We start from the raw sequence: 20,492 nt of genomic DNA on the forward strand, positions 1-20,492 counted from the left end.
TGCTGAAGTCTGTGAAAGATGAGCCTTGTGGATCCTGACAGATTCACAGGAAGTGTGTGGCAGCCAATTTGTCCAGTTCCTCCCACTCCAGAATTAGCCTGTTTGGCTTTCAGAAAATATAATTAGATTTGTAAACATTGCAATTGACATTTGTGATCACTGGTTTGTCTTTTGGGTTGTCTTCCTATTGATTATATGTTTGATTCATTTTATGATCAGATTAAAGCAAAATCTTAATATTAACTCAAAAGTAGATATAGGATGCTCCCATAATCTATCAAGTCTAGCAATGGAATAAGAAGTCTGCAACCTGTAGGTAGGGTGAAGACATTAATTCAGTGTACGGTCATCTATGGAATAAATGTTACAGCACGTCTGATAAAATAATTATTCTTTATTTCAAAATAAAGCACTTGCAAGATAGCATTGTTTGAAGTCCATCTATGATAGCAATAAAGGATACAGTTAGAATATACATGAGGAAAGAGTTACCTGATTCCTTTGGTTCTATAAGTGAGAATTTTGCCAGGTTTCATGGTCTCTGACAAGTGTAACTGTGTTCTTACAACACAGTTCTTCCCACACATTTTATATCATGATTTGTCTGCACTTAAAATTATTAGGTTTTATTATACTTACAAGCATAATGATAATACAAGGAGTGCAACCTGCATCTTGTCACGTATGTTGTATGGTATGAGAATATTTGAATTATGTTGTCTGCATTTGTGTCTGATTGATAACAATTTTGCTTGTCAAGCATGTCACACTATTCTGAAACAAAATTGCATTGTTGTTTCAATGACATGTACAGGCTTACCTGGCAGTTTGGAATAGATAAAGTATATTACAGCTGTTCCTATATTAAGAAGCCAAGTGCATCCCCTAAACATGAACTTCCTTCTTACATAAACCGTAATGTATTGATCATAAATATTTATTTACCTGATAACTCTGGTGTGGCAAAGAGAGTTTTAACTGTCTTGCAGATCTAGTACAAACCCTCTGACAAGTTCCTGATAGTGGCAATACCTTATTTTAAAGAATCATAGAATCATACAGTCATAGGGGTAGGAAAGGACCTTTGAAGATCATGAAGTCCAGCCCCATCTGCTGCAGCAGGAAGATGTAGGGCAGATCACACAAGAACACATCCAGATGGGTTTTGAAAGTCTCCAGAGAAGGAGACTCCACAACCTCTCTGGGCAGCCTGTTCCAGTGCTCTGTCACCCTCACAGTAAAGAAGTTTTTCCTCATGTTAAGTTGGAACTTCCTGTGTTGTAACTTGATGCCATTTCCCCTCATCCTATCACAAGGCACCACTGAAAAGAGACTGGCCCATTCTTGACATCCAGCCTTCAGATATTTATAGACATTAATAAGATCCCTCTTGGTCTTGTCTTCTCTAGTCTAAACAGCCCCAGGTCTCTCAGCCTTTCCTCATATGACAGATTTTCCGGTCCCTTCATCATCCTCATAGCCTGCCGTTGGACTCTCTCAAGGAAATCCCTGTCCCTCCTGAACTGGGGAGCCCAGAACTGGACACAATACTCCAGATGTGGTCCTACAAGGGCAGAGTAGAGAGGGAAGAGAACCTCCCTTGACCTGCTGACCACACTGTTCTTAATGCATTCCAGGATACTATTGGCTTTCTTGGCCATGAGGGCACATTGCTGTCCCATAGATATCTTGTTGCTACCTGGACCCTGAGGTCCTTCTCCATGGGGTTGCTTTCTTGTAGGTCAACCCCCGTTCTATATTGATGTGTGGTGTATTTTCTCCCCAGGTGCAGGACTCTACACTTGTTGAATCTCTTTAGGTTCCTCTTTGCCCAGCTCTCCAGTATGTCCAAATCTCGCTGAATGGCTGCACAGCCTTCTGGTGAATCAGCCAGTTCCGCAAGGTTCATATCATCAGCAAACTTGCTGAGGATACACTCTCAATGACCTCATCCAGGTCATTGAAGAAGATGTTGGAATAGGACTGGGCCCAGTACTGAGCCCTGGGGAACACCACTAGTCACAGGTCTCCAACTGAACTCTGCACTGGTGATCACAACCCTCTGGGCTCTGTTGTTTAGCCAGTTCTTGATCCATCTCACTGTCTTCTCTTCCAACTAACACTTCCTGAACTTACCCGCAAGAATGTTATGAGAGACATTGTCAAAAGCCTTGCTAAAGTTGAGGAAAACAACATCCTCTGTTCTCCCTGTATCTATCCATTCTGTCACAACATCATAGAAGGCTATCAGATTAATCAAACTTGATTTCCCCTTGGTGAATCCATGCTGGCTATTCCTGATAACCTTTTCTTTCGTGTGCTTAGAGATGACCTCCAAAATAAGCTGCTCCAGAATCTTTCTAGGGATGCAGGTGAGACTGACCAATCTGTAGTTACTCAGGTCCTGTTTCTTGCCCTTCTTTAAGATTAGCATTAACTTTCCTCCAGTCCTCAGGCACCTCTCCCATTTTTCAGGACTTCTCAAAGACAATGGAGAGTGGTCTAGCAGTGACCTCTGCCAACTCCCTCAGCACACATGGGTGCATCCTATCAGGGCCCATGGATTTGTAGTTGTCCTGTTTCCTTAGTTGATCTTTAGCTCCGTCTTCTTCAGTCAAGGTAAGGTCTTCTTCACTCTTGACTTCTTCAGTGGTCTGGCAGGATTGGGAATGCAGAGGGCTGGCCTTAGCTGTAGAGACCAAGGCAAAGAAGGCATTAAGTAACTCTGCCTTCTCTATGTCCTCTGTCACCAGGGCACCTGCTTCATTCAGCAGTGGGCCCACATTTCTTCTGGTCTTCCTTTTTTCTCCAATGTACTTAAAGAAACTCAACCATGCAGGTTTCCTGGTTCTCTTACTTAATTTCTTACTCTGCAGGACACTTTGATCTCGAGCTTGGAGCTATAGGTCTGCAGTACTTAATCAGAATTTTTAGTGGACTGAAACGAAGGTCTAAATTACAGATTCCAAGAATTAAGGTTTTTCCTGTGTTTTTGTTGACTTTGTTCCCTAGTTTACATGTTTTCCTGCAGTTGTGCATTGTGTGCTTTTATTGCCTTATTTCCACATTGAAAAGATCTTACTCTGAGTGTTGGAAGATCTCAGTTCTTTTTTATTGATAAGGAATGCCTATCAGTAACATATTTACTTTAATTTTTGAATGTGACAAATAAGAATTTCTTAATATGAAATAGTGTAACTGTATTTTAGGTGAATTTTATAAAGTTTTTTCTGGCTGATATAGTTTAAATTGTCTGTATACAGAAAAATTATATACATAAAGCAGGTCAGCTATATACCAGAGAAGATGCAGAGAAGATGCCCGACTTTGAATTTTTATTCTCTGGTTATGGATGTATTAATTGACCTTTCCAAGTGTATGTTTTGATCTTTGTTTTTAACCATTTTGTTTGATAAAAGTGAAAGGAAACTATGACTTACGGTCTTAACAGTTCTTCCATCTCTGTTTTTAGTTCCACTGAGGAAGCTTTTTTGGTAGAAGGTTGTTGCTTCATTGGGATTTGATCTGTTTTTAAAAAGCCCTGAGTCAATATTCATGTTACGGAAGTAGATATCTTTGTGGGGAGGCAGGAAGTTTTATGAGACAGGGTGAGATATGATTTAGCCCTCTCTGTTATCATTTGACTTCTATATCATGTTCTGTTGTGTCAGTGTTAGGGTATATGGCTCTTTCCTTTCTCTCCATTGCTTATGATATACCACTTCCACAGGCTGCAGCAATGCATTGGCTGTGAGATCATCTTATCTCAGTGTTACACAGTTTCTATTCTCTGTAGTTTCTATGAGCTTTAGGACCATAGGATTATACTAAAATCTTAAAGGAGTTTGAAGATACTGTTCTTGTATGAAAGACTTTCTTGACTTTTATGCATGGAGGTAGAAAACCATAGCATTCTCATGAAACTTAGCTACTCTGTATGTAAATAATAGTGTATGTTGAAATATTTAATTTCATCTAGTGATTATCGTATTTATGTCTCAGGAAATAATGTCTTAGTTAATTAAGTACCATAAAAGGCCACCTTTTATTACAGAGGTGACAGTGAAAAAATACTTAACATGCTTGCCTGCTGAGCTATGTAGATTATCCATACTGAAACCCACAAGAGTAACTCTGAAGTTATTATTTGATGAGTAAGATTATAATTATGTTAATTGTTTGAATTAGAATTCCAGAAAAAAATACACAGAAAGGTTTCCTTGTTTTAATTAAGATGCTATTCTTGTAGAACCACTGTGAAGGGATGCTAGTAGTTCAAGTTGCAGTTAAAAGGTATACATCTTCAAGTAAGAAAATATTTATGTGCATTTTTTTACTCAAGACGTGAATTTCCCAACAGCTAGTGATAAGAAGTCAGTGATTACTTACTTAGTTTGCAAGACACAGAAGTTACTGGGATATAATTTCAAGTTAAAATCTAATTTAAACAAAAACTGCATTTGAGATAACTTGTCTGGGCTTCAAACCTGATTTAAGAATTTTTATTTAAAGACACTCTGCGTGTCTCAGTTCCTGGCAAAGGAAATTGGTCTGTTGGGGTTTGTTGTTTTTTTTTCACTCAGACACAGAGAGATGGAAAAATCAACAAGGCAGACTGTTCCTAGACATGAATAAAACCGGCACTAGTATGTAGATGATATTTTTTAGGAAACTCTAAGTATGTGCTAAAAAATGTGCAGCTCTCTGGAAACTAGGATTCTGCTGCCTAACTGCTTAGACTTCAAACTTATTAGTAACACTGATGAAGTTTCTAATACGACATTTTAGTAAACACTGACTGACAGTGATAGAAGGAGCTATTAGATTCTGTTGCCTACCTTGTATCTCAAGCCACAGTATATCCCCAAGGTATTATCATAAAGAGCCAGAAGATTTAAGTTCGACCAAATTTAGTCCCTAGGTGATCTTTATATGAAGCTGTCAAAGAAGCAAAGAGCTAGGAGTGCTTTTACAACGATTTCAGTGGGTAAGAACTGACTGTGATAAATGTAATATTGTTTGAGAAAATACTGCATGTTTGTGCTACAAGTACTATGAAGAAATAGAAGATCACTTCCTTATTTCAGGTAATCCTTTGGGTATGTGTAGAGGATGTAACATATTTTTCTCTTTACTATGGTTTTATGTTGAGGAGTCAGGTTGTCCTATGCCATCCCTAAAGCCTTTGAGGCACTGCTTTTCAAAAAAATCATTTCCAGATGAATCCATTTCTATTTCCATTGTTAAAATATTATTTGCTGAGTTGCAATTGTTACTGCATGTAGTAATAATGGTTTGATCTCACTTTTATCTACTCTGTAGATCTCTACTGCTAGAGGTTTGCTTAATCATGACCAATAATCAGGTGTTCTAGAAGGACCTGCTCATTGTTGGAACAAAGGGAAGAGTGTTTTATCTTGGAGTATCACCCATTGGTGTACCCCAGTGATCTTCATCCATTGATACCAAACACTATTATAAGGAGATATAGGTGTTCTGATATAATCAAACCTTAGAGAGTATGCATGATTTACAGATCTAAACAAGCTAAAAGCAAACAAGCATTTTATTTTCTGTCCCTATTCCACATCAAGTCTGTGACTTAATTCTCTTACTAAATTTTTAGTGTTTTCTAGGATTTGCATTGCTTCAAAGAACTACCTCTTCAATTCCACTTCTGCCAGTGAGATGTGTTCTCCTTGCATCTTTTGGACAGTTGTTTTCCTCTAGCCATATCTATTTTTATTGGCAAAAATCGTCTTGTCCTTTCATACCTTTCCTTACTGGTACCTAATGCTGATACCAAGTTTTTCTATTCTATTTTGGGAGAAATCAGAGTGTGCAGCCCCATTTGCAGGAACTGTCTTCCCTGAACTTCCATGCCTACCTTTTCGTAAATTGTCCTATGCTAAATAGCACTGTTCACATTCTGTAAATTACATAATTATCAGGCAGATGCAAAGCCAGCTCTGCTAGCAGTTAACTTGCTTATCACAAGATAAACAATACCACAGTGGTATCAAAGGGTATCACAATGATACCTTGGATTAATAAAACAGATTAGTCAGGACCTGCATAGTACATAAACAGGTAAACAGTATATTACAATGCAAAGATCAACTGATTTTAATTCTCCAAAGGAAATATTAATAGAGTTACTGTCTACTTGAGCATTAGTTGCTAAAAGAACTGTTCGCTTTGTTTTCAGTAAACTACAAGGCATTTCTTTTAAATTAACTTCAGGCTTATTGCAGCTGATCTTGTGGCTTTCAAAATAACAAGGAAAATGTTTAAGTAGCTTAAGAATGGGTAAAAACAAATAATGTACTGTGAGGCTTATGAAACATGTAGGATTTTAAAACTAAAGCTTTAAAGTTTCTGCAAGTCTCTGAAGAGGAAAGGAGAAACTGTTTTGGCCATAAATAATACAACACAAGTTCTGTCTTTGGTTGTTGATAAGGTGCCATTTTATGAAGCTAAAGAAGGGATCAGTATCTCTTGAGTCCATTGTTTACTAATTAGTTAATCTTGTTTACATTTGCATAATGGAAAATTCATAACAACAAACATGTATTGATAGAAAACTAATCCCTGTCTAGATAAAGGAAAAAAACCCCCTCACTTCAAATTGCCAGATAGGCATATTAATCACGAACTTACGGCACAGAACTTGGGTGCTGCCTCCTCTTATTCTTGTGTTATTGGACAAAAGTGTCTGAATTTTTTTGTTGAACTTAGTTAGATGCATGGTGTTTTCTCTGTATCATAATACTTCTAAAGTTTATTTACTTGAACTATGTCCATCTTAGCATATGCAGCTTCAAGGTAATGGAGAACACCTAATTTCAGAATGGTGTTGCCTGTTGCTTGCAAGCAGTATTGCAGATTTTATGCTTAAGTAAGAAAAACAATGCTTGGGTAAACAGACTGGTTTTTGTATTTTGATCTTTCTGTTGTCATGCTTGACAAAATACAAAACTTACCAGTCATGAACAGGATAACATTTCCAAATAGACTTTTCCAAAATGAGGAATCTGGCCTTTGAAATAATTAATGCTCTTTACTTAACAGTTTTGAAATACATTGATTGAAATACATTGATTTGAAGATCAAATTTAATGGGAACAAGTACCCATTCAGAAACTACATTATAATGTATGAAGAGTAATGATGCAAGATAAGTTATTAAGAACATGAAGCGCATGACAGATTTCAGTAGCTCAATAGTTTGCTCAGTAAACAGGTAATGAGGCATGAAAGTTTCATAGTTGAAAGTGATTTTAAAAAATGTTACTGTTACATACGTTAACTTTCATCTTTGTGGCCTTTTTTACAAGTCATAGTTTGTTTCACTTTTATTTCTTAAATGCAGTTTTTTATCATAACATGAATTCCTGTCTAATTTTGAATTCACCCTGTGAAAATAATTGCACTTCCCAAAATAAAAATGAACTCAGAATTGCAAGCTTCAGCTAAGAGTTTTAGTGAATTGAAAAACAATAGATAATTTTTGAACATTAGACTCTTAGCTGACATTTGTATTAATTGTTTGCAATTTTGCCACATGCACATCATGCAAAATATGTAACATCTGACTAGAATTCAAAATGTTACTGTCAGATTAAAAAAAGTTAAAACCGAGCTTTGTAAATTGCTTTTCAATATATTAATAATTGGATGAGCTCTTTCTGCCTTTCTCTTCAATTTCTGTCATACTTCTCTTCAGGTAAGACTGACAAATTGAATACTTGGTTTAATTAGTTGTTTACTGCTTTGATGATGTTACTCTCTGAGGAGGCAGGGGTTATTTGCCAATTGTATTTAATTTGTTATAGCTATTGTACATACATTTCTAGAATTATAGCATTTCTCTCAGCTAAAAACCAATACAAATAATTTGTTTTTCTTTTGTTTCCTTTTCTTGAAGTCGATCAACATCTTATCCTTACACAGAAACCCAGATGTACAGCCAAAACACTGGGGGAAATTATTTTGATACTCAAGGAAGTTCTACACAGGTGACAACAGTGGTCTCATCTCATAGCATGGTGGGCACCGGAGGGATTCAGATGGGTGTCACTGGAGGACAACTCATTAGCAGCTCAGGAGGAACCTATCTGATTGGCAATTCAATGGAAAATTCTGGTCATTCAGTGACTCATACAACGCGGGCTTCCCCAGCAACAGTAAGTATTTCAGACTTATGCAGAATCTTTGAGACTAGTTTCTTAGTCACTCAGATGTTCTTGTAGACTGACATGGTTATTGTGACAGAAGGTGTAGCAATATTATGTTGTCAGAGTAGTACTATATAGTACTTTTTATAGAATGAGTAATACATACATATAAAAGTAAGAATACTGTGAAAGTTTAAACATGAAGGCAGTACTTTCCCTTGACAGCCTGCAAATATTTACATTTCATAGGTTATTTTTTTTTATTCAATTAATATCAGTACATGCTTTGGAAATGCTCACATAATCGTTTGTATGAGCTGAATATTTGTCAGGTTGGGAACTGAAACATCCTCGTCTAAAATTATTTTTTTCTGAAAATATAAGAAAACCACAATTGTTAGACATCTGTAAGTTCTCTGCCTTTGGTCAGTTTGTTTGCTTAATATTAGTGTGGGTTTGATAGCTTATTTCTAAATAATTTTAATTGATCAGAATACTGAGATACTACCATTTAACACTTGTTACTTGTCTTAAGATATGTTAAATAAGTAAGGATTAAATGTATTCCACAAATATAAATGAAGAGTTAGACTTACTTTGAACTTGTATATCATAGAATTATTTGAGTATTACCAAAATTCCATGCTATATTTTGCAAATTAAAAATGGTGTTGATATTTTTCAAGTAGAAGTCAAATTTACCAAAATTTAACAGAATCGAAGCTTCTCATGTTCAGCAATATCTTACTCTTCCTTCATATGTTGTTCCAAGCAACTGCTGTAACTCCTAGATCAACTTGTCTTTAAGAATAGAAAAAAGTACTGCTTGTTAAATTACAATAATTAAATTGCCTTTTTAACATTAAAGTAGTTTTCTCTTATGGTTCTATGTATTTTGCTTAGTATAGTTCTGTAAGTATGAGATATTAGAATATATCAGAAGTACATTTTTTGCTAAGGAAGTGGGAATCAACATTATTTTAGATTTTATGATGTTAGGCTTTTGGTGTGTGCGATTAAGGTTAAATATTCAAGAGCCAATGGAAACACAGAAGGTTCAGCTTAAGCTGTAATTTTGAAGCACCATGTCTGTTTTAATTTTACTCGAGGGCATTATTAAACTATGCAAAATAGAGCAATGTAATATTTTATTTCTATTGCTTCATTGGTAGGTAGAGCTTGTTTCACTTGTGATCCTTGTTTGATCTTTACCATCCAAACAGTTTTCTTTCTTGTATAGAGCCTTTATTGGAGTAATCAAAATAACATATGTCCAGGCTATTTTACTAGTACAATACTCAGAAAATATTTCCACATTTTCAATTAGTTTGGAGAATTTTCATATGGAGACATAGGATATAGAAATGAGTAAGAGTTTACTTACTAATGTATGTGGTCATCACAGACTCTCTTTCCTTGTGCCATGAGGTGCTAGTTCTGTTTAATCTTTTCAACTGTTAAGGTCATTGGTTTTATTGTTTTTAGTCCTTACTGATCAAATACTACCTTCTGTAATAAGAAAATTAATTCTCTTATTGATGTTAGCTATTTCTGATACATCTAATTTAAGACTAAAGGTACAAGCAAAAAAGTTTCAGATTGAAAGTCAAATATATAAAATAAGTCAATTTTATTCACTGTGTCTTAGATCAAAGAATCCTCAAAATCTAATTTGCTTTTCCCCAGATACACTATTTGTTTTATACAGAATTCAATAAAAGATACTCAGAGACATTTTACTTTATGTCTATCTTCACTTTATTTTCTTCAGTGTAATTCTGAGATCTGCTTTGGGTTTGATAAAGAACTAATATTTTGTTTCTAACATTTCATTCATGTTAATTTCTGTAAAACATCCATACAAGAAAGCTGAATGCTGAAGATACAGCAGGCAATAGCAGTGTTTTTGTAGCCAAAATATTAAGAATTGTGCACTATCAAAACTATTACATTTTATATTCAGTAATGGTATATGTTACAATGCACAAAGAACATTTGTTAGCTTTTTCTTTACTAATTTCATTGCTTCTTCCCCATATATCCTTTATTGGCCTGTTAAAATACTTCTCTATCTACTAAGAGAGATCTTTTTCACTTAAACAGAAAGGCATTGAGATTATAAGATCTTCTACATGAGATATAAGGTGGATAAACAGCTTTCCACGATGACGATTTTGATGTGAGCAGATTTGGATTGGTCAAGAATAAATTATGATTGACTTAAACAAGATGTGATTTACCCTAGCTGTATTTGAAACTAATTTGCATGTTCAAACTTAAATATCAGCCAGCTTTCACGGGCCCCTCTTCCTATCCCTGAAGAGGCTGAAATCTGCCCTTCTGAAGTCAAGGGTAGTAAGCTTACTGTGAGCCCTCCTTACTGCCCTAAGGATCTTGAACTGCACCATTTCATGGTTACTAGAGCCTAGGCTGCCCTTGAGCTTAACATCCCTCACCAGCCCTTTCTTGTTTGTGAGGACAAGATCCAGCATAGCACCTCTCCTTGTTGGTTCCTTGATTATTTGGAAAAGCAAGTTATCATCCTTGCACTCTAGGAACCTCCTGGATTGTTTGTGTTTAGCAGAGTTGTTCTTGCAACAGATGTAAGGTGGTTGAAGTCTCCCATGACGACCATGGCTTGTGAATGTGAAGCTGCTCCTATCTGTCTATATAGTGCCTTGTGTAAATTATCCTCCTGCTCAGGTGGCCTGTAGCAAACCCCCACCGTGGTGTCATCTTGGCCTTTCTTCCCCTTAATTTTAACTTACAAGCTCTCTCTGTTGGTTCCTCATCCATCCCCAGGGCGGTCCTTCATGCACTCCAGCTGGTCTTCGACATAGAGGGCAACACCCCCACCCCATCTCTCCTGTCTGTCCTTCCTGAAGAGTTTATAACCCTCCATTCTGATGCTGCAGTCATAGGAGCCATCCAAACAGGTCTCAGTGATGCCAAGGAGATCATAGCCTTGCAGGCTCACCCTCACCTCTAATTCCTTCTGTTTATTCCCCATGCTGCATGCATTTGCAGCTATCAGCAAAGAAAAGGCATCTATATTTAACTAGAAAATTTAATTGTTAATAATGAAATGTAAATCACCTTTTTTTTCCTTTTGTCTAAGGACTGTTTTTGTGATAAAACAGGATGATCTAATGGACATTTTGTAATATCACAAGATTAAGAAATTCATATAGTTCTAGTAATAATTGTGTTATGCTTGTCAGCAGTTAGAGGCTTCTGAGTATTAGTCTTGTTTCCTAACAAGCTTTATGATTCATCTGCAATTACTGTTGTCATTCATCAGTCATCATCAACCATAGGAGATGTCCAGTCATTCTGTTACAGAAATTTATCCTATTTCAGTGCAAATCTAGATGTGCATGAAAATAAAACCAAAATTAGTATGAGGTATCATCATGGAGTATTATTTCTGGTGTTAAGCTGAGTACGCAAAATTTGCTCTTAACTTTAGAACAAGGATAGTGCCTAACAAAAAGGTGTAATTAATGGAGGAAGAAGAACAAGAAATAAAATGGTCCAGTGTAAACATCATACCTTGATAATGTAGTTTTAGTGGAAGTACTCTAGTTATTTTAAGAACAAAAAGTAACAAACGTTTAAACAGTCCATTAATGCTGGAGGGATTATGATTTGGAAAACAGTTTGGGATGAGATTTTATTTATTAATCTCTTTCTTGGTAGAGGAACTTTTTCCAACTTCATTCCCCAGCTTTTGTGGTACTTTTTATTCATCTGGGTCCATTTTAGTATGAAAAAACCCCCACCTTTCTGATAAAATCAAAGATGCACAGATTTTTGTGCAACAAATTATTATTACATCATATGGTCTGACCTCTTATACTAGGAAGACATTTACTTATGACTTCTTCAGCTGAGCACAGTGACCTCTTTTGTGAAAAAGGTATTTCGGAGGTACAAAACCGAAGATAATATTTTTTTCTTCTTTTAAATGAGTCATAAGAATGGTTAACCACTACTACTGCAGAATACAAATGAACATTTGTGTGCTATGAAGTAACTCAAGGGGTGGGAAGTTCAGAGGATTTGTAGATCTTGTGACTTTATAAACCTGTACCTCCAAGACTTTTTATCCTGCTTTAGTTTCTTCTATGGAGATGTGGAGCATCATGGCTTCTTCAGCTGTCTTTCAGAAGTGTCAGTCTAGCATTGTGACCAAATTAACTTCTGTCTTTCTATGCCCATTTAAGTGTCTTGCAGCTTCACTGGCTTGAGTTGAGACTGTGAACTTTTCACAAGACAAAGAATGTGAGGAGAAGGGAGAATGACGCTCTTAAAGGCAGCTACACCTACCCTGCCTGCATTCTGGCTTCATCTGTCTGTATTCCTTTTGCTTCTGATGCAGTCTCGCTTCAGTTTCCAGTCATAGGCTTTTGATGTGTTTTCTGCGTAAAAGCCCTATAGTACCTCATAGGTTGTTTCCAGTTTTGGCAATATTCAGATGGGATAGGCAAGGAAGGAGAGATGGTGGGGTGGCCCTCTATGTTAGGGATAGATTTGAATGTCTACAACTTAACGTTATGAATGACAGTGTTGAGTATTTATGGGTGAGAATGAAGGGGAAGACCGGTAAGGCAGACATCTTGGTGCGAGTTTATTATAGACCACCCAACCAGGATGTAGAGGCTATAAACAGCTGGCAGAGGTCTCACAATGGCCAGCCCTTGTTCTCATGGTGGAATTCATCTTCCCAGATGTCTGCTGAAAATAAAACACAGCACAGAGGGAACAGTCCCAGATGTTCCTGGAGTGTGTGAAAGACAACTTCCTGACACAGCTGGTGAGGGAGCCAACTAGAGACAGTGACCTGCTGCTTGTTAACAGTGAAGGTCTTATGGGGGTTGTAAAGGCTGGAGGTTGTCTTGGGCATAGTGATCATGAAGTGATAGAGTTCTCAATTCTTGGAGAAGAGTGGGAGCCAGCAGAGCTGCCACTTTGGACTTCCAAAGGGCAGACTTTGGTCTGTTTCAGGGCACAGTTGAGAGTGTTGCTTGGGAGACAGTCCTGAAGGACAAAGGAGCCCAGGAAGGCTGGTCATACTTCAAGGAGGAACTCTTAAAGGCAGAGTCCCAAAAGTCCCAAGTCCCAAAAGACAAGCCAACGGGGAAGACCAGCCTGGCTAAATAGAGACCTTTGACTGGACCTCAGGAACAAAAGGAAAGTTGACAGCCTTTGGAAAAGGGGGTTGGCAACCTATGAAGAATACCAAGATGTCATGAAGCTATGCAGGAGGAAAATTAGAAGGGCCAAATCCCAAGCAGAAGTCAACTTGGCCACTGCAGTTAAAGAGAAGAAGAAGAGGGGTTTTTTTGGTATATCAGTAAAAGAAGGAAGCCAAGGGCAAATGTAGGCCCACTGGTGAATGAGGAGGACACCTTAGTGGTGGAAGACTCAGAGAAGGCAGATTTACTGAATGCCTCCTTTACTTGGGTCTTCACTGCTACAGCCATCTGTCATGAATCCCAGACCCTGGAGGCAAGGGTAAGGATCTGGAGAGACAAGAACTTCCCTCAGTAGACAAGGACCAGGTTAGAGACCTCTTGGCCAAACGGGACATTCATAAGTCCATGGCCCTGATGAGATGCACCTGCGAGTGCTGAGAGAGCTGGCAGATGTTATTGCTGGGCCACTATCCATGCCCTTTGAAAGGTCATGGAGAACAAGGGAGGTACCTGAGGACTGGAGGAAAGTCAGTATCACTCCAGTCTTCAACAAGGGCAAGAAGGAGGATCCAGGGAACTACAGGCCAGTTAGTCTCACATCTGTCCCTGGGAAGGTAATGGAACAGCTTGTTCTGGATGTCGTTTCTAAGCACGTTGAAGAACAGGAAGTTATTGGGAGTGGTCAACATGGATTTACCAAGGGTAAATCATGCTTGACCAGTCTGATAGCCTTCTGTGATGACATAACTGGTTGGCTGGATAAGGGAGAGCAACAGATGTCATCTACCTTGACTTCAGCAAGGCTTTTGACACTGTCTCCCATAACATCCTCATTAGGAAACTAAGGGAGCGTGGACTAGATGAGTGGACAGTGAGATGGATTAAGAGCTGGCTGTGTGACAGAACTCAGAGGGTTGTGGTTAATGGAGCAGGGTCGAGTTGGAGGCCTGTAACCAGTGGTGTCCCCCAGGGGTCAATACTCAGTCCACTCTTGTTCAACATATTCATCAATATTCACCTGCACAAATGGACACAGTGTATCCTCAGCAGCTTTCACACAGAATCTTAGGGGTTGAAAGGGACCTCTGAAGATCATCTAGTCTAACACCCCTGCCAGAGCAGGATCACCCAAAGCACATCACACAGGAACGTGTTCAGGTGGGTTTTGGATGTCTCCAATGAAGGAGACTCCACAACCTCTCTGGGCAGCCTGTTCCAGTGCTCTGTCACTCTCACAGGAAAGAAGTTTTTGTCTGATGTTTACATGGAACCTCCCATGTTCCAGTTTGCACCCAGTGCCCCTCGTCCTATCACTGGACATCACTGTAAAAAAGCCCGGCTCCATCCTCCAGACACTCGTCCTTATTAACATATTTGTAAACATGGATGAGGTTGCCCCTCAGTCTCCTCTTCTCCAAGCTAAAGAGACCCAGCTCCCTCAGCCTTTCCTCATCAGAGACACTCTTTCTAATACATGCCAGGATGCCATTGGCCTTCCTAGCCACAGGGGCACATTGCTGGCTCATGGTCATCCTCCTGTCCACCAGGACCCCCAGGTCACTTTCCCCTGCACTGCTCTCCAGCCAGTCAACCCCCAACTGGTACTGGTTCGTGGAGTTGGATAAATACTGGTTATCCAACTAAATAATTAGTTGGATAATAAAAAAGTGTGATTTCTTTCTTCTTCTTAAGACAAATGCAGTTTTTTTCAAAATTGATTTGAGGTAGGTATTTGCTATGTCTGTGCTATACATATATGAGACTATTATGTGTAATTTGTTTAGCTAGCGACATGTTAATGAACACAAAGTCATAAACTAACAAGAATTGTTAATAAGTTCCAAAGCAGTAGATCACATAAAAACTCAGTTTAGGATTCTGGATGCATATACTGGGGTTAAAATGTTAAATTTTTTAATGCTGAGGAAATACCCATAATTATTTACAAATATGTCAGAGTATGAGGCAGTATTTTAGTTGTCAAACAACGTAAATTAAGAAGTCTTAAATCACGAGTTTTAATAACTGTCATGCTCTGATTATTGTCTGCATGTATTTATATTACTTCACAAATTGTATACCTATCTACAAGTAGTGTAACATTTAACATGGTTGTTTGGATTTGCAGTGGGAGTAATACTGTACATGTCAGTTAACAGACAGAAAGTTTTAATAAATAATGAGTTTAGTTTTGTTAAGAGAGAATAGGAGAAATGTATGACTGATCACATGTTCAAATAAATGAATGTGCAGTTTGTGTTTTCATTTAGCATTTCAGATGTATGTGTAGTTGTGCCTGGAATCTCTCACTCTTTATTGCTAAAAATGCAAGGATGTCTTTTGTATTTATGCAGAATATAATTGTAAAAGTTAAAATTATTTTAATATTCTTTCCAAAAAAAGTAATAATAAAGCCCACAGTGTTACCTATGTAATTAATCTGGATATGTGCTTAAATGCTATTTTGAATAGAGATGAAATTATGTTCAGTTTTTAGAACCTAAATAAAAGTCTCTAGCCAGAACTTAAAAGCTTGAAGGAACAGATCGTTCATATAAACAACTTTTTACTCAGGTACCTGTTATTCCCTATACCCATGTGTCATATAGATTTTCTTGAAAACCCAAAAGCTTGGAATAAAATACTAGAATAGCCTCTTTTAGTTGAAAAGAACCTACAAGCATCGTTCAGCCAAACTCCCTGACTGAATGGCAGCTGAAAGTTCAAACATACTGTTAAAGTCAATGTCCAAATGTCTCTTAAACACTGGCTGGCTTGGGGCATCGAACACCTCTCCAGGAATTCTGTTGTAGTGTTTGGCCATCTTGGTAAACAAATGCTTCCTCATGTCCAGTCTAAGCCTCCCCCAGTGCAGCTTTGAACCATTCCTACGCATCCTGTCTCTGGATCCCAGGGAGGAGAGATCAGTACTTCCCTTTCAACATCCCTCCTACCTCAGCAAGCTGTAGAGGGCAATGAGATTGCCCCTCCACCTCCTGCAAACTAGTTAAAGACCATGTTCTTAGCCGCTCCTCACAGGACATGCCTTCCCACCCTGTCATCAGCTTTGTTTCCCTCCTCTGGATGCATTCAAGGACCTTCACATGCTTTTTAAACTATAAGACTTAGAACTGCACACAGTGCTCAAGGTGAGGCTGCATACAGCAGGATAATCACCCATTTGGACTGGTTGGCTGAGCTGTGTTTGGTGCACCCCAGGATTTGGGTTGTCCTCTTGACTGAGCCTTCTGTCAATCAGCACCCACAGGGCCCCTTTCTGCAGGGCCGCTGTCCAGCCATTCCCAGTTTATACATGTATCTGGAATTTCTCTGTCCGAAGTGTGGAATCTGGCATTTCAACTCATAAAATTTCATCCCAAGCCAAATGCTCTAGTCTATTCAGAGCCCTCTGCAAGGCTTCTCTTCCCTCAGGACAGGTCTCACTCTAGGAGCTCTGTGTCCTTCTTGTACTGGGAACTCCAGAACTAGACAGAGTACTCCAGGTGAGGATCTAATGAGAGTGGAGTAGAGGGTCAGAATCGCCTCCCTCAACTTGCTGGCCACACTTATTTGATGCTGCCCTGGACACGGGTTATTTTCTTTTAGTGGTGGCTATATCACCTTGAGTTATGCTGTGCAATAAAAGTGAACACAGATTCGTTGTCCTCAATTGCCATTCTAGTGAAATCTACTTCTAAAAGAAACTCCAGCAACGAAAATCCCCGAAATAACAAAAAACAACAACAAAACAGAACAAAACAACAAACAAAATCAACCCAAAAAACCCAACCCCAAAACCCGACAGCAGTTTCTGTATTTGGCTTAATGTGTAGCAAAAAAAGGCATTGAAACAATATGGCAGCAAAGCATGGGTGTCATCTGTAATGCCACTTTTAAGTGCAATTACTACTACTTTTTAACAGACTCCTGAAAAAGCAAGGCCACAAGAGGCAGCAACAGAATGTTGAATAATGCAGTATTGGGAGTGAATAACAGGAGGAGTAAATTCAGTGCTATAGTACTGCTGTGGACTATGCAGTGTGGAACAAGTAACATAAGATTCAGAATGTAACTGTGTATACAGTCTTCATTGCTTTATTGCAGCATCATGTTAAGAATGGAAATGCTATGCTTACAGTATATAGTAGGTTAACCTTTACTATGATGATGGTTTAAGGTTGCAGTTTTTATTATGCAGCATGCTTTTAAAATGTGATCTTTCCCATCTGAATGAAGACTTTGATCTCATGATGTTTTCCACTGAAGCAAGAGGGGATGAGAAAATTTTTTAATAGGCACATTTTTGTCATATAAGCATATGTTTTCTTACATAGCAACTTTGTATTTTTAAGGTTCATTTGATACAATGGCTTATATATTAAACAGTTGTAAGAGAGTAGCAAGAAATGACTTCTCAGAGTCATTACAATAAATTTGTCAGTTGACCTCTAAAAAAGAAGCAGATTTTACATGTACAGTAGGTTCAAATATCAATTCTGGTATTTTTCAGTTTCTGCTATACAAAGGGTAAATTCAGCCAATATTGATAAATTATGTCATGAAAATTACAGATAGAGAGGGCTTATTTAAAAATGTCCACAGAAAACTGGTGTTTTTAGAAGTGTAAGTGGTGTTTTCCATTGCTTTTATTTTGGCCATTTAATGTAGCTAATTAATTGCATGCCTTTTCTTACTGTGCATCCTGTTGTCTCTGTCATTTTCATGTTTTTGCATTTCTGGCTCCCCAGTTAAATTACAGTTAGGTTCTATTTTTTTTTTTTTTTTTCCTCAGCAATGTTGTTGTCAAACTGATCAAATATTTATTGATATCAAAAAAGAAAGGAATGGGAATGGATGTGACAGTATTCGTACATTTGCATTTGAAGAAATACTACTTTGTATTTCAGTACTGATGTGTTTTCTTTTCCTTTTAAAAAGCAAAATTATTGTGAACAAATCTGCTTTTCCAAAGGCTGAATCCTACAGTCTGTGTATCTCCTTACTTCCCACTTACTTTGACAGCTGGCAATATTCAAAGGGTGCTGGCAACAGTAAGGGTGATACCCTGCTGCAGTGAAACTAATGGTAGAAAACTTATTTAATTATTTGGGTTTGGGATTTGATTCTGTGATTCCAGAGGGATAAAGTTTTGTTTGTAATTGAGTTCTTATTTCAAGCTGTGCATATCTCTTTCTGATGAGATGGAAGGAAAATACATGGAGGCATTTCTTAAAATTCTGTCTAGAGATTTACCTATTTTTTATTTTATTAATGATATTTTTATTCAATCAGATTTTCATTTCAATGCAGCCCACCAGTAAATCTATTCATTAGTTTCCTAAGCAGGTTGAGGCAGTGATCTGGCAGTATTTATGCAAGCAAAATGCCTTTCTGACCTCATTGAGGAGGTTTGTGTTCACTGGGACTTTGGAATTAGGCCTTTTATTAGAACATAGGCCCTAGCCAGGAACAAAGCAGGCATTTCTGTTGATCTGTAAGCAATCTGTCAAAACTTCTCTGATCAGGCTTTTTTACTATCTCGTCTTGAGTCCTTTTTTTTTTTAATGACATCTATTATCAGATTGAAATGGCGATTGAGACACTGCAAAAGTCTGATGGTCTGTCCACTCACAGAAGCTCTCTTCTCAACAGCCATGTAAGTTGTCTCTTCTTCACATACGCTCTCTCTTACTTGTTCTGCATGCTTAGCCTGCCTCTAAATGTTTATTTTATTTTATTACTACTTCTTGCTATTAATCTTCTCATCTTAGTTGCTTATAATCTTCTATGACATCTGCCATGGCTCTACTTTGTCAGATGAAATGTCTTTATGGTATATTGCACGGTGTTTCCTGTTTCCTATGCTCTACATGTTAAGACAAGTTAACGTTTGACTGTTTTGCAGATTATAGTGTAAATGTCAAGATAAAGTTCAAATAATTCTTAAATTAGCTGGGATTTTTACATTTTAAATAAAGTTGCCTACAAAGCAAAGTCTGTGTAGTCTATATTAATTTCAGGGCACGTGAAGAGGAAGACAAGAAACAGACAGCATGCCTAAATATCTTTAGGTTATTTTCACTTGTTTGTTCATTTATTCTGAATAGTGAGTTCATTATTAATTTACTTAGTTAAGAATACTAAATATCCTTATAATGATCTGGAAAAAAAAAAAAAAAAATTCTTAATTTGAAATGTCTTATTTACCTGCCTTTTTCTGTGTTCTTATTCTGCAGACCTTACTGTTAAAAACTTTCCATTTGCAAAGTTAAAAGATAGTTGGTTAAAAATATGATCTCTAAATACTGTGATAAATACACTATGTGTAACTTTAAGATAAAGGAAAAAGGCCCAAGGTTAATTTCAGACTTATTATATAAATAATAATGTGGCTTTGTAAGTTGCTAGTCTTTCTTGAAGTGTTTTTTCTCTTGTTGGTATTTGTGGTTTTGTATTTTTGCCATGTTAATTAGTTTGTATTAATCTTACCTCTTTTTTCTTTCTCAGCTTTACTAATATTATAAATTCAAATCGCTTTATTGTTTTACAGAAGAAGTTTAAATTCAGTATGTGTTGTTAATTTAAAAATATGATGGTAAAGGCTGTCCCTCAGAAATCAAATTAAAAATTTACTTTTTATCAGGGTTGAGCTTTTTATACTTTTCTGTATAGGTCTGGTTGCTTCAAAGTCAAAACTGGAATTTCTTGTCGATCTTTTAAGTAAACTTTTTTTTAATCTTTCTTTTTTTTAAGGAAAATGCCAACATTGAAGAAGGAAAATTGTATTTTAAAAGTTATACAAAATGTTATACAGAAGACTTTTAGAACTTCACAAAATAATTGTTTTGAAGATCAGACATTATCAAAATTATTATTTAAGTAATAGAAGTATTAGACAGATAATATCAGAATTATTATTTAAATGTAATTTTTAAAGGGACCATAAGGGTTTGGGTTTTTTTGCAAAGTGTCAGAAATGTGTATTAAGACTTGGAACACTTGAACTACTAATAGATTTGTGTTTAATCCTATCATGAAGTCCAGAATCTTGATTTAAAACCAAGAAGAATTAAAAAAAAAGCTGCTGTGCCCCAGTAAACCATGTTCCACTCATTCC

The 20,492-nt window shown here is 37.2% G+C and overlaps 1 protein-coding gene across 2 annotated transcripts in view; it reads left to right on the plus strand.

The window, feature by feature from the left end:
- RFX3 (regulatory factor X, 3 (influences HLA class II expression)) overlaps positions 1-20,492 on the plus strand; it is a 59,234-nt gene that overhangs the window by 12,983 nt on the left and 25,759 nt on the right. Inside the window, exons 3-4 of one of the 2 annotated variants that reach the window (XM_009996991.1) lie at positions 7,928-8,186; positions 18,957-19,031. In XM_009996991.1, the coding sequence (XP_009995293.1) occupies positions 7,928-8,186; positions 18,957-19,031 (334 nt within the window). The remainder of the gene's footprint in view (positions 1-7,927; positions 8,187-18,956; positions 19,032-20,492) is intronic. The other variant, XM_009996992.1, reaches the window with a different exon arrangement.

The sequence above is a fragment of the Chaetura pelagica genome, unplaced genomic scaffold (genome assembly GCF_000747805.2).
Source record: "Chaetura pelagica isolate M959 unplaced genomic scaffold, ChaPel_1.0 scaffold614, whole genome shotgun sequence".
Classification (NCBI taxonomy): Eukaryota; Metazoa; Chordata; class Aves; order Apodiformes; family Apodidae; genus Chaetura; species Chaetura pelagica.